Raw genomic sequence first — 16907 nt, forward strand, 5'->3', positions numbered from 1 at the left:
TAATTTGAGTTAAAGAGTCTTAACATCATTGACAAGGTCAGATGTTTACCTATTCTTTATGTAATAAAGATGTGAGTTAAAAGCCTAAATCCAAACTCTGAATTTAGCCCCTATTCAGCAGTAATGTTGTCATAATTATGTCTAGAATAGATTTTTCTTAGATGTTTTTGTGCAAACAACGGATTTTATAGCATACTGAATGTGTTTGGGTGGTGATTGTTTCTAACAAGTTGTTTTTTGCAATTGAATGTTTTCTTAACATTTACTTTTAAGAACATAAACTGTTTAAATGCCACTTAAAGACAAAATTTGTCTATAATTTTGACCTTAGGAGAAATAAGAATCCATGTTTGCATTTGCTGCTTTGTCAGATTTTGCTCTTCTGTTTTCTAAGAAATTTTGCACCTTGTTGCATTTTAAGTGTACTTGTCTATGTATTTTAAATGTTTAATGGAATAATACCACTATAATGGTGCATTCAAAAAGTACCTTTTTTATACTTTTACCTTTGTAACACCATGATTTTTGGACATGTATAATAGTAATACCATGGTATTCTTATAAATTCACTGGAATACCATGGTATCTCCATAGTATTTTTGTGGTTTTAGGCCTTTTAATCTGAAGTGCATTTTTCCAGCTTTCTATCGCACAGGAAGTGCTTCTAAAGAAAACCGGAAGTAGTTGTTCACGGACCAACTTGTATTCTAATGTAAGCTTTCTCATAGCCAGTTCATACTTTATGCGTGTAATTAGTAATGTACAGATACAGTTTCTTTAATCTCGTTGATACGACTGGTTGTGTACATTGGGTGAGTTGTTTACTAGTGGTTGTAGTTTATTATCGTTGCGCTCTGTGCATGCGCGTTATCCAGGCCTTTATTTCAGAGATCATGTTTTGCTTTATGTGCTGTGGATTAAATAATAAATATTGCATATTTAGGCTAAATAATGTACAAAAGAATCAGTCATCTATATTTGGTTACTTATGTAACACTCTGTAGGCAACATACACATCGAGTAGAGTATTTGGCGCCCCTCAAGATTTGACATGACAGCACTTTACTAGTAAACAAATTGTTACAATTGTTGTATATTACTATATGCCCTTCTAATAGATTATATACGAGACTGAAGATTCGGAAAAATATTTAATTGTTTAATTTTATTATTTAAAAACTAATAATATCGAGATATATATATATATATATATAAATATATATATATATATATATATATGGTGTATATGAGTATTATAAATTATTTATATGTGTGTGTAATATGGTGCTGTCACAGTACTGTTTATGTATTGTTATGTATTCATGATACTTAAGAGTATTTCAGAGAATACTATTAAGTGACTGGGTAATATCATGGTACTTTTTTTGTTAAACTGCATAATATGTTGGATAAATATTTGCATTTCCAGGAGGAAATATTAAGGTTTGCAAGGAATCCATTAATATATAGCATAATATAATTATAATATACACTGCCCGACCCAAAAAAAGTCACTGTTTGGATTTTAATAGGCAAATACTTAAGAGTCCATGAATGGAACATTATTACAGTGGTTATTATTTTTCTAGCATGTTATATGTTTGGCAACGGTTCTTTTAACCCTAAAAGATGGAGTGTGTAGCTTTTAATTTCTTAAACAACCATGTAGGAAGACACATCATGGCCATATTCCAGGATGACAATGTCAAGATTCATCAGGCTCAAATTGCGAAAGAATTGTTGGGAGGGAGCATGAAGAATCATTTTCACTCATGATTTGGCACTGACCGTAACCTCAGTGTAAGTTTTTGGGATGTGCTGGAGTAGACTTCACAGAGTGCTCATCTCTTGCATTGTCAATACAAGATCTTGACCTAAAAATGATGCACCTCTCGATGGAAATAAATGTTGTGATGTTATTTCCATCGAGAGGTGCATCATTTTTTGGTCAAGATCTTGTATAGACAATGCAAGAGGTGAGCACTCTGTAAAGTCTACTCCAGCACATCCCGAAGACTTTTAATGAAATTAAGGTCTGGACTCAGAAGTGCCAATTCATGTGTGAAAATGATTTTTCATGCTCTCTGAACCACTCTTTCACAATTTTAACCCTGGTGAATCTTGACATTTTCATCCTGGAATATGGCCATGATGTGTCTTCCTACATGGTTGTTTAAGAAATGAAAAGGTACACACTCCATCTTTAAGGGTTAAAAGAATCGTTGCCAAACATATAACATGGTTGAAAAATAATAATCACTGTAATAATGATCCATTCATAGATTCTTAAGTATTTGCCTATTAAAATCCAAACAGCGACTTTTTTTTTGGCCGGACAGTGTAAAAAATAATAGCATTAAAGTATCATCCTTGGTGTTATATGGCTTTAATTTTAAAATGTTTCAAAAGCCAAATATGTATGGCATGCCTAAGGCTGAAATGGTCTCTACACAAAAACATTGCATCCTTATATAATGCAATTTGGGCTGAACACCATAATGATGCATCTGAAATTTGTTGTGATGGTCAACCGATATATTTTTTTTCTGTAATGACCAATGCATGCAGATACCTATATTTAGGATAGGGTGTCATGATGAAAACCTAAACATTTATTCAGTCACACAAATATTAACTAAAATAAAAATACTTTCAAATAAAACACTAAAAAAGACCAAATATTTTATTTCTTTATACCTGCATCTCATGTCACCACAAACCAACATCAGAGAACCCCTGATCTAGAGAAAAGGATGGTCAAATGCAAACAATTATTTTTACTCAAGACTGTTTATTCATTGTTTTAAATTAAATTACACTAACATTTAATTATGAAATTATATGATGTTAATTCTGGAATAATATATGATTGTATTTGTATGATATTTACAGGTGCCCAGGTGGAGCTGTGATCTGCATTTGTCTACAGTCTGAGCTCTTGTCCTTCTTGCACTATAACTCTGAACACTTGTATGACCTCCATCTCTCTGGCACCCACATGAGCGCAGCGTTCTATTCCCGCTGGGCCGAGCGCCATGCCTGACCGGGATAGCACCTACCTGGCAGGTGGCGGTGGGGGTGGCAGTGGGACCGGGGTGGGCACTGGGGTCGGGGACGAGGGAGGGGCCGGGTCGGGTTTGGGCGGAGGGGTAGGAGAGGGTAGAGCGACGGTGGTGGGTGGCTCAGTGGGCTGCGTGGGAGGTAACGGAGGTCCTGGGACCATGGGAGGCGGCGGGGCGTTAGGAAACGGCAACAGCTGCGGCGGAGCCGGCGGCGGTTTGGGACTGGATGGCGTTTGCCGGGACTTTTTGCGCAACGTGTGCAAGCGTGGCAAGCGCTGTCGCTTCAGGCATCCGGACTTCAATGAAGTTCCCGACTTGGGTGTGCAGAAAAATGAGTTTATCTTCTGCCATGACCATCAGAACAAAGAGTGCGTGCGCACCAACTGCCGATTTGTGCACGGCTCGAAGGAAGATGAGGACTATTATAAGAAAACCGGAGAGCTTCCACTTCGGCTCAGGGGGAAGGTGGCTGCCGGATTGGGATTGTCTCCGACCGACCTCCCATTGAGCCGCGGAGAGGTGCCCATTTGCAGGGACTACCTGAAAGGAGAGTGCCAGCGGGGCAACAAGTGCAAGTTCCGACATGTCAGGAAGGACTATGACTACGAGGCCTCACCCAGGGTCGGGGTCGGATGCATGATGGGTGTCACCGGTGGCGTGAGCGGGATGGTGAACGCCGGTGGCGGCGGTGCGGTTGGTGTTGGTGGTGCTTGCGGTGGGATGTCCGGCCTCGTTGGTGGTGGTGTAGGTAACTATATGGGAATGGGATGTCCCAACATGGGTGGGTGCAGAGACCAGGGCCTGTCGGTTGGAGGTGGAGGTGGGGGCTCGATGAGCGGCTGTATGTCAATGGGGACGGCGGGTCATCGGCGCTACGACAGGGGCCCCTGCTCCGTCTATGACCCCCTGTTTGAAAATGGCATGTTTGAAGCTGGGCCGGTGGAGGCCCCCATTGACCACACAACCCTCCAGCTGAAGAGACGCCGTTTGGAAGGGCTGCGGTTGACCGATGGGACCAGCAGTGGACATTATGACCTGGGGGTTCAGACCACCCTGCCAACTCGACCACTAGAGTATCGCTTACTAGAAGAGGAGAACGCCCTACTGAGGAAAAGAGTGGAGGAGCTTAAGAAACAGGTAGGGAATGTACTCATTCATTTAAAGGTATAGTTCACCCAAAAATTAAAATTACCCTATGATTTACTCACCCTCAAGCCATCCTAGGTGTATATGACGAACACAATCTGAGAAATTTTTAAATATCCTTGCTCCTCCAAGCTTTATAATGGTTGTAAAGGGGGGGGGTACATTTTGAAGCCAAAAAAAAAAAGCATCCATCCATCATAAAAGTTAATAAAGGTATTCTGAAGCGATGGGTTTTTGTAAGAAAAAAATGAATACTCATTTTGAGATTTGCTAAAGATTACATATAACAGGTTTCTTTTAAAGATTAACTTTAAGTGAGTGTTAGATGGTGATGAATGTAAAATCTAAATGTAAAAATTGGGCATGTGTTGTTAAATATTAATAATGCTAATATTGGCCGATACCAGTATACTCTAATATCTCTAATATCAGCTGATAACCGATACAGAAAAGCTGTATAATACTTGCTTGACAGTCCCATGTTTGACTTTCTAAATTACTTTTAATTTCTGCAATGGATGATCTTTTATGTTCCATGGATGACAGAAATAATACAGATTTTGAATGATTTGTGCATGTGTAATTGATTCATTTTTGGATGAACTATTTGTAAAAGTTTTTCAGAAGAGCTATGCAGTTGAGACCAGTCTTTGCTTTATATATCTTGCAACCAAAGCATGCACATCATCTCCAAATTGTACTTTTTATGTTATAAGTAACAGGATCACTTATTTTATAAATGCAAAACAACTGTAACCACATCTTAAATGTCTTCAGAATTAAGTTTCTAATTAAATTCTCAAAATTGCTTTCCTTTTTTTCCAATCCAAGGTGTCCAATCTGCTAGCCACCAACGAGGTGCTTCTGGAGCAGAACGCTCAGTTTCGGAGCCAGGCTAAAGTGATGACGCTGTCCTCCACCCCCGCTCCGTCTGAGCAGAGTCTGGCACCCCCTGTTGGTTCTGTGAGCTCCTACAACCATGGCATTGCCCAGACACACACCACACTGAGCAGTGCTGGTCTGCAGCCCCGTCCCGTCACTCAACAAGATCTGGTGGCCCCGGCCGGTGCGCCAACCGCCCCTCCGTCTAATGCCGCGCCCCCTACCGCACCCCCTCCACATCTGAACCCCGATCCCATCTCTGCCGCCCTCGCTCAGACTATCGCCCAGGGAATGGCCCCTCCTGTTTCCATGGCCCCTGTTGCTGTTTCGGTGGCGCCGGTGGCCGTGTCCATGGCACAACCATTGCCAGGAATCACGATGAGCCACGCGACCACACCGATGGTGACGTACCCCATCGCCAGTCAGAGTATGAGGATCACCACTATGCCTCATTAACAATATATACATGAAACAAATAGCAGACTGAAAATCTAAGCAACTCCGCTGACACCCTTTTGTTTAACTCACCAGTAAACTGTGGGAAGTTTCTCAGGTGAAAGGATTGTTTTGACTGAATGAACGTACAGATTTCTGTATAGTCAACTGATGAACTTATGGAACATATTTCAGTTTTTCTTGTCATGCTTTAGCGGATGATTGCCTTTAAGAGAACTGGAAAGACTCCTCTGAGATCGGCACTGACCTCACAGGACATTTATGAACTCATTTTGAAAGATGTAACTATTCAACTAATCACTACAGAAGGATTGTGAATTTACTTGTTAGCTGTCAGTTTTAGTTTGACTCCTTTTTTTAATAGTTTGTTTAGTGAATTGCTTTTGTGTGAACTGATTATTTGGATTCTGCACAAAAATAATGAATCAGCCACATTAAGCTCCATTATTAATTCTTGTCATGTCCTAGGCAAAAAAAAAGTGTTTTATTTCTTTCTTTTGGAAACTAAATAACTGCATTTTCTGTCAGAATATTGGTCTTGTTTCTTTCATCTTGGGTGAGTATCTTTGTTGATGAAAAATTATATTTCTAATCAAACCAGACTTCTGTTATTAGTTTGATCACTTTCTCATTCTGTTGAGAATAACATCCTGGTTGTTTGCACTCTCATGGCCTGTCCACTTATGATAAGATCATGGGTGTAATGGGATCTGTGCTGTGTGTAAATATTATCGTACAAACCATTTTCCCCTTCTTATTTAAAAAAAAAAAAAAAAAAAATTTTCCTCTGGCTTAAAACATAGTTGACCATTTTTTTTCAAAGCATTTTATGTTTTGGAAAACCCCAGAAACAGTCACATTGAAATATTGCTCTGTTCTCTTAACTGTCATCCTTCAGTGTTTATGATGTTTTTAGGCTAACAAATAACGTTTGGGATCTCTCAGATTTATTAATAGGGTTATCATGCAAAATCAACTATTGTTCATAGTATTGTTAGTTGCATCAGAAGTATGTTTTATTTGGGCAGTTCTCAAATTAACATTACCTGAAAACTAATGTCAATCCCATGAATACAGACCTCGAGCAGAAGGCTGTCACCTGCTATGGCAAGTACTTCTTTGCATTCCTTTATTGCCTTTTAATTGTTACAAATCAGTTTTGATTGGTAAAATATCTCAGTAAGAAAAACAATTTAAGATATCTGTAATGTAGTTGTGCCTATTCTTGAGAACATTTTACTAGTTAAAACTGTGGGTATCAGAAAATAAAACTTTGAGGGCTGGTAGTACTCACACCGTCTACAATGTCAGCAAGGCTCGGCCTGACGGGGGCGCTACAGCAGTCAAAAGTATGAAAATGTGTATAACTCCCTAAACCTTTAGGTGTGGGCTCAAGTGTCTTATGTCGTTGGAATCCTTGGATCAAGATGGACAAGGTGCACTGTGAATTTTTTTGGGTATTTTAGGTTTTTTGAAAAAAACTACTTTTGCGAACTAGTCCTAGGTTTTTGGCCCGATCGGAACCAGTGCAGCTGATTGTCAATAATTATCAAAAAATTCGTGGTCCCTAAGTGGGTGGAGCCACTTTTACTAAAATGGCTATAACTCGTGAATGGAATGAGATATTTTCAACAAACTCAGCACACTTATGTAAGAGCTCATTCTGTGGGCGCATGAAAAAGGACGTGGCGACTGGCCACTTGGTGGCGCTATAACAGGAAAAAAAACATGAAATCGACTATAACTACTTCATTAGTCCAATCAAATTGGCATGCAGTGTCTTCGTCCGAGGTGCCATGACTGTCTATGAGGACATTGACATATCTCAAAAAACATGTCCGCCATCGGCCACTCAAGTTTGAGCAGTTATCGGACAAGGTTATCGAACCTCGCTTGGCCTGTTTGACTCACGGCCCTAGAGGCCTGTGAGAAATTAGAAAGAAATCGGCCACCAGGGGGGTGCCTGTAAAGAATATGGACGTAGTGTTCGTGACGTCACCCGTAGGTTTCTGAAGAGCATTTTTGAAACCTAAAGCCACTATTGCCATCTTGGCAGCACGTCTTGAGCATCTTTGCATCCTGGACCGCCTCTGTCCCATCGAATCGTCCGTTAAATATTGGAGATTATTTCAAAATCCAACTTTGGCGAGCAAGTCCTAAGTTTTTGGCTCAACCACGATAACTGTTTAAAAGCTTTAAAAACTATATTTTTCCTATGGTAAATTGCTTGTATTGGCTGTAAATGGTCTTTCCAACTATGATCGAGATGGATACAGGCTTGCTAATTAAAACATAATACCTTTTTACACATTTGCTTAAAGGCCTTAAAGTGCTTGAACCCCGATAATTGTTGCTCGCAGCTATATTTTTTTGCTTGATTCTATTAGGGTTGTTTACAGGTGAGTAAATATTATGGATAATTTCACCTGGAATTATGACTAGGCAAAATTGCATTGTAGAAACTTTAAAGTAAACCTATCACTAGTCAAATATGCATTCCAGATATATTAGTTTTGGATAGTCACAATTAAGCGACTAGTCGAACTCGTGTTTGATTGCTTTCGGATATTTGTTCAATTATTCCTTTAGAATTTTCAAATTTATTTTTGGACAAACAATTGCATCATGGCTATAAATCACCCTGAATTATATCTAGTAAAAATTTCATTAGCCTATCTTGTACGCAAATTATTACTAATGGAAAATAATATCTTACATTAGTTTGGACATAACTGACCATTATCATTCATCTAAGTATTTAGTCGGAACTAGTCAGAATTGCATTACATGTGTTTTAAATTAAATTTTGGCTAGTCAGAACTGGCTAAATACATGAAAAGCTAGAAGCTTTAAAAGAACAAACTGCCTACGGCAGCTTCCAGCAAAGTTTTCGCCCCTTTTTTATTGAACTGCGTCGTTTTCTGTGGGCGTGGATCTGCCTAAATAACGGTGCAGGCCACACTTCAGGGATTTCAGACAGACATACTGCAAGAAGGAAAAAGACCGTCATGCCAGAAGGGTAGAAGCGGTGAAGTGGGCGATTTCGTTTTTCTCAGGCTGAGTGACTTATTGATCCGCAGTGATCAGGCGCATCCGATTCCTCTGCAGCCTTTCACTATATAGTCCATGCGCCGAGGCATCGTGTGACTTTGAATCAACAGCATATGCTGAATTTGAGTTGCAAATCGCTCCGTGCAATCGTTTTGTAATCGCTGGAAACATTTGCCTACAAACCAACAGACCACAATGTCGCACGTTGATTCAGGGCCGAAAAATGACTCGGGCTCGGACTCGGAAAAGAAGAATGAACCAGCTCAGGACAGTTCATCCGAAGAAATGGACGTCCCTAAAATTAAATTATTTGATGCCAAGGCAATCTTATGGACTTTTGGCAAATGTCTCACTGCCTTGTTGCCTGTTTACCTGGCTGGTTACTACCGCGTGAGCACTAGTTTGTTGGTGTTTGGGATGATGGTATACGCAGGATGGAAACATACTCGTGAGGCGAAGGAGACGAGGCTGAGGTCCGCTATACAGTTACTCAACGACGAGCAAGAATACACATCCTCCAAGTCATTTAGAAGTAAAAGAGACCTGCCTTCATGGGTAAGAATACACAAAAGTGCGTCTTTATTATTGAATAAAAATACTCATTTGTTATTAATGCATAACGTCAGAATAAGTCCACTTCTATTCATACTAAGAAAGAAATATTCAGTGATTTAATGTAAAACACATTTGCATCGTTACAAACAACTAAAAAGTGTGGCTATGTCCGAAGCGCCGCTCATTTGAATGAATCAGAGTCGCACGGCTTATGAAATCAATTCGCTGAGAAGCATAGAAGTAAACGGAGGAGGGTAACATGTAAGAACCATAAACAACTACAATATGTGACGCAACCTAATCGACTACATACAAAAAACAGTAGTATTTTTTTTACAGAACAACTTCTTTTACCGAAAAAAGAAACAAAAATGCCTCGCGATTACTTCTCTTCGTAGTGAATCATTTTTGAACCAGTTCACTGAAACAAACCGTTCGAACGAATCGATTCGCTAAAACGAATCCCTAATGCTGCTAAAGAGCAGGAGTGGTCTGCAGATTTACAGGACAATTTTCGACCTGGTGGTGGTGCTGTATCGGTGGTGTACTGCATACTTGGCAAAATTCCCATCATCCAAATCATTCTGAATACATCGTTGCTTTGTCATGTTCTCCGCAAGTGCACACTATGCTTCCATAAAAGAGTTTATACTATATTTGGTCATGTCTCATGGTTATCATGTGGTAAAATAAGCTGCAGGCTATTAATGGGGGGGAAAGACATTAAAATAAAATGCATTTAAATAAATTAAAATGTAGTTATTTATCTATTTTAATGGACATATTTTTTCAAAGAGAAATCAAATTCTACACTGCATATAGTATGTATTGTTATTTAAGAAAGAAATATTAAAAAATGGAGAGAAAAAAAAACTTTCGTGATAGATTGAGGTGGTTGTATGTACTGGTTTTTCATCTTTATAACCACATCCTCTGTTGAAGTTTGTTGTACAGCCACTTTAAAGCTCATAGGCATAGAAAGTCTTTGCACTTAGAAGTCTGTTATTGTTTTTTCTTTATTATTTCAGGTCAACTTCCCAGATGTGGAGAAGGTTGAATGGCTAAACAAGGTAATTCAGCAAGCATTTTCGGTTTACATATGTTTACTGAGATCAAGCCTGATATCTCATGTATTCCTGATCCATGCCTCTCCACCACACCCATCCGAATCAATGACTCCTCCCTCATGTCACGACAGCTGCCCGTGACCACCCACACGCCTGCTGAACAAAAGCTCTATATGCTATTATTACACATCCATTCTCAACCAAACACTAATTCAACAAACATATGTTCCATGCCTTTGAATTAATAGATCAGTTACAATACATGCTTTTCTCTGGAAATGTCTTTTTGCATCTCTAGCATCTAATGCAAATATATATATTTAATTTTTTAATTTTGGGATGAAATGAACATTCTTGAGATTCACTCACTGAGAGAGAGAAAAATGAGGAGCAGATAGAGATATGTTTTATCCTTTTCGTTTTAGTAGTAGTTTGATTATAATAGTGCTGCAGCGTATCATTAGAGCACAAATATTTAGCCGTGACGTTCTTTATCAGTGATTCACGAGGCAGACATTTTACGCTGGCAGTTATCCCAGCTCAGACTCTACCCTCGTCGTACCATGTGGTCTGTGCATGAGTCACAATGCTATTTCTAAAAGCTGTGGTTTGCACATGTAATGAAACAACTTGAAAAATACCCTGGCATCTGGTGCTTTAGCTTCTTTTATCAGCTCTTAACATCCGCAAACAACAACAGGTCACTATAGCAACTAGGCAAACACAAATGGCACGGTGAAAACAGCTGCAAGGAGAGCAGAGAACAGACATGGGTGTTAAACAGAAGGAACTCTAGTCCCCCAAACTCACAGACATATATATTACATGCAATGTTTTATGCATTAATTTTACACACCCATATATCCTTTGCAAAATACTGTGGTGTTAACATTACTATGTTTTTTGTACATATAACTATGGTATTTTTAAAGACCGTAGAGTATATTCATATCAAAGTACTGGTCTAGTAGGAATTTTATTAATTCAACTCTGTAGGAAAGAATGTTGGTCATAGAGCTTGAAAATCTCAAAATTAAATTAAATTAAATTTGTTCATCTAAGGAGGGTTTAAAATTATTTTTTATTTATTTATTTATTTTTAATCACATGCAATTTAAAAGTGATTTGTGTGTTTTTATTGTTTCATAGCTATTAATATTAAAATAAATATATTAGTATAATCCTGATAAAATGTCAGAATGGCTAATAGGTTTGCAGATTTAAAGTCAGCGTGAAACAGAAGTTGCGATAATCTTTTCTTCCCTATTGTGACATATGTCAAGAGAAACGGCTTCTCGAACAAGAACAAATGTAGGGCGGGGCTTGATTTTGTCTATGGGGAATTGATTGGATGGTTGTGGTTTGCTATTGGTGGATCTCATTTGAGGGACAGGTTGCCCCGCCCTTGTTGCTGCAAGAGGGAGGAGAAGTTATTTGGCACATGAATGAAAAAAGATAATGATGTGCACGGATAAATCATCTATACTAAATACTACAATATTCCATAAATAAGAATTGTCAATTTTGATTTCATGGTGACTTTAATATAAAATAAAAAATTGCCTGATAAAATATGACATGCTCTTTTTTTCCTGACTATTCTTCAAGGTTATCCAGCAGGCCTGGCCATTTATTGGTCAGTATTTGGAGAAGCTGCTTACGGAAACCATTGCTCCATCCATCCGCGGCTCCAGCACTCATCTACAGACTCTCAGCTTCACCAAGATAGACTTCGGTGGCAAGGTCATACATAGAAACACACACACACCGCTACACAAACAATAATATTCCAGTAACGTTTCTGCACATCACATTCCACTACAGATCCACTAGAGATCAAAGAGGCCTTACTGCCTCTGAAACATGTCCGAACAAGCATTCTGTCAGAATAAACACATCTGATGTCTCAAGGCAAACATTCTTGTTAAGGCTAGAGTGAAATTTTGATGTTAAGGTGATTTAAAAAACATAAGCCTGTGAAAATCCTGCTAATTAACATAGTTATAGACTTCTGATGTTTAAAAATAGTTATTGCATTATTACTGCAGGGGTTTTATGAGCTGATGAAAATCTAATAATTAATTAAATCATAAAAATATAAAATTTAAATAAATAATTTAAAAATCAAAACAAAAAAAAGATTAAATATCTTATTTGTTTACCTGCATGTCATGTGATCATTAGTTGACATCAAAGAACCATGAACATGCAAATGCGATGTTAAATTATTTTAATATTATCCTAAAATCTATTTAAAATCTGATACAAACTACTATATTGCATTAATATGCATAAAGAAACAACTGATTTTTATCTGAGCAAAGACACAACACATTTTTATCTTCTACAATAGAATTTTCTTTATTTTACAGCCGATGAAGGTGGTTGGAGTGAAGGCTCATACAGAAAATGATGAAGGTCAAATTCTGCTTGACGTTTACATCAGGTGATGCATACATCTTTTCACTGATTTGAGATTGACATTTGAGATTCTCTGCAAATATGAGGCCCTATAATGAGTGAATTGTCTGTTGTCTCTCAGGGAGTGATTTAAAAGTCTTGTGCAATCGATTTTGTGTCTGTATTTCACAAGCTGACAAAACAAGACTGTCAAACTGCAGCCAACTCGGGGGCTGTTTACACGACACCATTTTCAACTAAAAACTGAAAACTTTTTATGCACTTTGGCCATTCATTTACATGACAGTGGCATTTTGGGGGTCTGAAAAAGCAAACTTTTGAAAACTGGTTTCAAAGTGCAAGTTTTTGAAAACGATACTGTTATTGTCTCCAGGTAAACTACAAAAACACGCATTTGTGAAAATGGTGATGTCACACGTATGCGTATTACGTATTCAGTCTATAGGTGCATAGTGTTTCTTTACAAAGTGACATCGGCAACTACTGGCCTGGCAGCAGAATACAGTGTTTTTAGTAGTTTTCGTGGATTCATGTAAACAGGGATCGTTTCGACAGCGTTGTCATCTGTACCCGAAAAACGCAAAGGAAAAACGTTTTCAATTTTAAGAACATTGTTGTCGTGTACATGTACCCTCAAATTTGTTAATCCTAAGTTTATTCAGAGAAACATAATTAGTGTATATCTTTTTTTAAAGACTCAATTTTTGTTGTTAGTTACATCAAGTTTTAGTTTAATATTTAGTTCTTTGGAACAAATTCAGCAGATTCGTTAAATTTATTTGTAAAGAATTAAAAACAACCTAATATTTCCTCTCCGCCATCTTTTTCCAGTTACGTGGGAGATGTTGAGATAAACGTGGAGGTGAAGAGGTATTTCTGCAAGGCTGGTGTGAAGGGAATACAGGTGAGATTATTTTTCTGACAGTACATTTGATGTACGGTCCCACTGTAGAAATGAAACCTTGAGAGTTTATTCCTTTTGCATTCTTACAGCTTCATGGAATGATGCGTGTGATTTTGGAGCCACTGATCGGTGACGTCCCAATCGTGGGTGCTGTGACTATGTTCTTCATTCAAAGACCCGTGAGTGTCTCTAAACACGTACTCTTAAAAAAAAAAAAGGTTTTAAAAGAGGGTTTTTGCAGCAATGCCACAGAAGAACCATTTTTGGTTCCCCAAAGATCCTTTCAGTAAACAGTTCTTAAAAGAACTATTTTGTGTGAAAAACATTTAATAAACTAAGAACCTTTTGTGGAATGGTAAGGTTCCATGTATGTTAAAGATTCTTCATGGAACCATATATGCCAATAAAGAACCTTTATTTTTAAGAGTTTATGAAAAATAAGGGTTCTTCTATGGTTATCTTAAACAATAATAACAAAAAAATTTTTTTGCCTGTATATGGTTCTTGAGTTTACTAGATGATTCTTTGAAGCTTAAAACATTCTTGACATTACAGTATCCCCCGGTTTCACAGACAAGGCTTAAGCTAGTCCCAGACTAAAATGCATGTTTGAGCTGTTTTAACTGAAAGAAACTTGCACTGATATATCTTAAAATATGTCGTGAGTCTCTCCATCAGTGTCCGACTCTGGTTTGAACAATATAAGGCTGAACACCGTTACTGACAATCCTCATTTTGGCTGTGTGAGATTCTCCAGCTTTGTTGTTGTTGAGCAAACGAAGCCCAAGCTGTTAAAGCTCCGCCCTATTCTGGAAAGTGGCCGGGAGCAGCAACTCATTTGCATTTAAAGGGACACACACAAAAATGGCATGTTTTTGCTCACACCCAAACATGGGCAAATTTGACAAGCTATAATAAATGATATGTGGGGTATTTTGAGCTGAAACTTCACAGACACATTCTGGGGACACCAGAGACTTATATTACATCTTGTAAAAGGGGCATTATAGGTCCCCCTTTTTTAAAGCACATTTATAAAAGCTTCTTAAATGTCCTAATTGAGGCTTATATTAAAAGGCTTAATATTAAGGTTAATATCAAAAGGCTTAATCTAAGCCCTGTCTGTGAAACAAGGCCTACAGGTTCTTCAGCTTAAATACATTATTAGTTCTTGGTAACATCTATTAACTGAGGAAGTTGAAACCCTCCTGTGTTCTTTGAAGCTCCACTGAACTTTAAAGTGTCCTATATTAGTGCTTAAATTAGAATAAATTAGAATCATGCAATCTTCTCCTTTTCCCTCTTTGTTGTTAGAAACTGACCATCAACTGGACCGGTTTGACCAACCTGCTGGACATTCCAGGGCTCAAGTGAGTTTCAGACATTACACATACACAATAACATTTTATCCCCTTCAGAACTCTCGCTATCTTGATCGACATCCGTTTTTTAAATCTATTTCACACTTTCTGTTCCCATTTCTTTTTCTCAGTGTGATGTCAGACTCTATGATCATGGATGCGATTGCCTCATTCCTGGTGTTGCCCAATCGTCTCACTGTTCCTCTTGTGGCAGACCTGCATGTGGCACAGTTGCGGAGCCCCCTGCCCAGGGTAACACACACACACAGACCTTATACACATTAGAATCAATATACAATGATGAAAACACTCAAATACATGATACTTTGGTTTTTGCAATTGAAATTTACTCTACAGTTCAAAAGTTTGGGCTCAGTTACATTTTGTTTTCAATTGAACAAAACACAGATTAACAGCCTGATATAGCAGCTTATACAAAGTACGAGACCAATGACATACACACAGATACAAGACAAAAATATATAATAATAAAGATATATAAACATGTATAGATGTATAGATATGGTAGTGTATACAGGCACAGTGATACGTTTAAGCAATAGGTTCATGTTGTGTAATATAATAGTAATTATTATTATTAATTACATTTTTCTGGTGATGTTGTGGAGAGTAAAAAGTTATAGATATAAATGCACTTTAAAAAAAAAAACTACATTTTTTTGTTGTGAAATATTATTACAATTTAAAATATACAATATACTACATTTTAATTATATTTTATTTTAATTCTTTAAATGTAATTTATTCCTATGATGCAAAGCTGAATTTTCAGCATCATTACTCCCGTCTTCAGTGTCACATGATCCTTCAGAAATCATTCCAGTATGCTGATTTGATGAATAGAAAGAACAGCATTTATTTGAAATAGAAACCTTTGTGACATTATAAATGTATCTACTGCCAATTTTTATCAATTGAATGTGTCTTTGGTGAATAAGAGTATTAATTTCTTTCAAAAAACAAATTAAATCTAAAAAGAAAAAAAATCTAAATCTTACAGATTCCAATCTTTTGAAAGATAGTGTGTAAATACCACTATGTGTCTTCGGTGCTGCTTTTTCAGTGTAGTTATTTTCATAAAACATAATGGTACCATGTAATTAGTTATTTTCATTTGAGAGTAATGCAGTAATGATCTTTCTTTATTTCTTGAAGGGAGTTGTGCGTATTCACCTGGTGGAGGCCGACGGTCTGGCTTCAAAGGATAACTATGTAAAGGGTGTTATAGCGGGCATGTCTGACCCGTACGCCCTGCTCAGAGTTGGGCCGCAAACCTTCAAATCCAAGCATCTGGACAACACACTCAATCCCAAATGGGGTGAAATGTATGAGGTGGGTGTTAAAATGACACCACATTGTAATATTAAGAAAAGAAGTAACTCTTTCAAGTTTTAAGAGGTGTACTGTATAAGCCGTTTGATATTGAATGTATCTGTGTATGTGTGTTTTTTTGTCCTTCAGTTCAAATGTTGAACCATTTACACCACATTTTGTCATTGAGTGCCCATGCTGTTAATGTAGGTGTGTCTTTGGTGTTTCATGCATGCGTGTGTGTCTGTCTGTCAGGTCATCGTTCATGAGGTGCCTGGTCAGGAGCTAGAGGTGGAAGTATTTGATAAAGATCCTGATCATGACGATTTCCTGGGCAGGTACCATATCACTGCTTTTCATCTCCTATTATTCCATCTCTCATTTATTCCTCCAAAGCAGTCATATCTTTAATTTTTAAAGACTCCTGTGGTGAAAATCAAGATTTTAATGTTGTTTATCTGTCTATGTGGTGTTTTTAATATGCTTTAAGACAAACCATGTGCACATTCAACAGTCAACACCACTGCTGAGTATTTTCTTCTTAAAACTGCAGTGGAAAAAAAGATAGTCTCAAACCCACGGTTTGAAATCGCTGGTTTCTGTGACGTTACAAACTACCTTGTAACCAATCACGTCAACGTGCAGGCGGGCTTTAGCATGTCATTAACAG

At 37.8% G+C, this 16907-nt stretch overlaps 2 protein-coding genes across 4 annotated transcripts in view; both read left to right on the forward strand.

The window, feature by feature from the left end:
• Nucleotides 1-104: 104 nt before the first annotated feature.
• zc3h10 (zinc finger CCCH-type containing 10) lies at nucleotides 105-6148 on the forward strand. 2 transcript variants are annotated; one of them, XM_051896213.1, is made up of 3 exons: nucleotides 105-812; nucleotides 2893-4199; nucleotides 5040-6148. In XM_051896213.1, the coding sequence occupies exons 2-3, from the start codon at nucleotides 3036-3038 to the stop codon at nucleotides 5544-5546; spliced, it is 1671 nt and encodes a 556-aa protein (XP_051752173.1). In that variant the 5' UTR covers nucleotides 105-812; nucleotides 2893-3035; the 3' UTR covers nucleotides 5547-6148. The 2 variants fall into 2 exon arrangements, with proteins under 2 accessions (XP_051752173.1, XP_051752174.1); XM_051896214.1 differs by having other exon boundaries at nucleotides 105-712.
• Nucleotides 6149-8475: 2327 nt separating this feature from the next.
• esyt1b (extended synaptotagmin-like protein 1b) overlaps nucleotides 8476-16907 on the forward strand; it is a 30225-nt gene continuing 21793 nt past the window's right edge. For both annotated transcript variants that reach the window (XM_051896573.1, XM_051896574.1), the window contains exons 1-10: nucleotides 8476-9152; nucleotides 10181-10222; nucleotides 11828-11962; nucleotides 12592-12665; nucleotides 13472-13544; nucleotides 13634-13723; nucleotides 14859-14914; nucleotides 15037-15157; nucleotides 16082-16258; nucleotides 16493-16575. In XM_051896573.1, the coding sequence (XP_051752533.1) occupies nucleotides 8793-9152; nucleotides 10181-10222; nucleotides 11828-11962; nucleotides 12592-12665; nucleotides 13472-13544; nucleotides 13634-13723; nucleotides 14859-14914; nucleotides 15037-15157; nucleotides 16082-16258; nucleotides 16493-16575 (1211 nt within the window). In that variant the 5' untranslated portion in view covers nucleotides 8476-8792. The remainder of the gene's footprint in view (nucleotides 9153-10180; nucleotides 10223-11827; nucleotides 11963-12591; nucleotides 12666-13471; nucleotides 13545-13633; nucleotides 13724-14858; nucleotides 14915-15036; nucleotides 15158-16081; nucleotides 16259-16492; nucleotides 16576-16907) is intronic.

Source organism: Ctenopharyngodon idella, chromosome 6 (assembly GCF_019924925.1).
Source record: "Ctenopharyngodon idella isolate HZGC_01 chromosome 6, HZGC01, whole genome shotgun sequence".
Lineage (NCBI taxonomy): Eukaryota > Metazoa > Chordata > Actinopteri > Cypriniformes > Xenocyprididae > Ctenopharyngodon > Ctenopharyngodon idella.

Coding starts and splice junctions, on each gene's coding strand:
- zc3h10 (XM_051896213.1), top strand. CDS start 3,036: ATGCCTGACCGGGATAGCACCTACCTGGCAGGTGGCGGTGGGGGTGGC. Junction 4,200..5,039: donor TGGAGGAGCTTAAGAAACAG/GTAGGGAATGTA, acceptor TTCCAATCCAAG/GTGTCCAATCTGCTAGCCAC.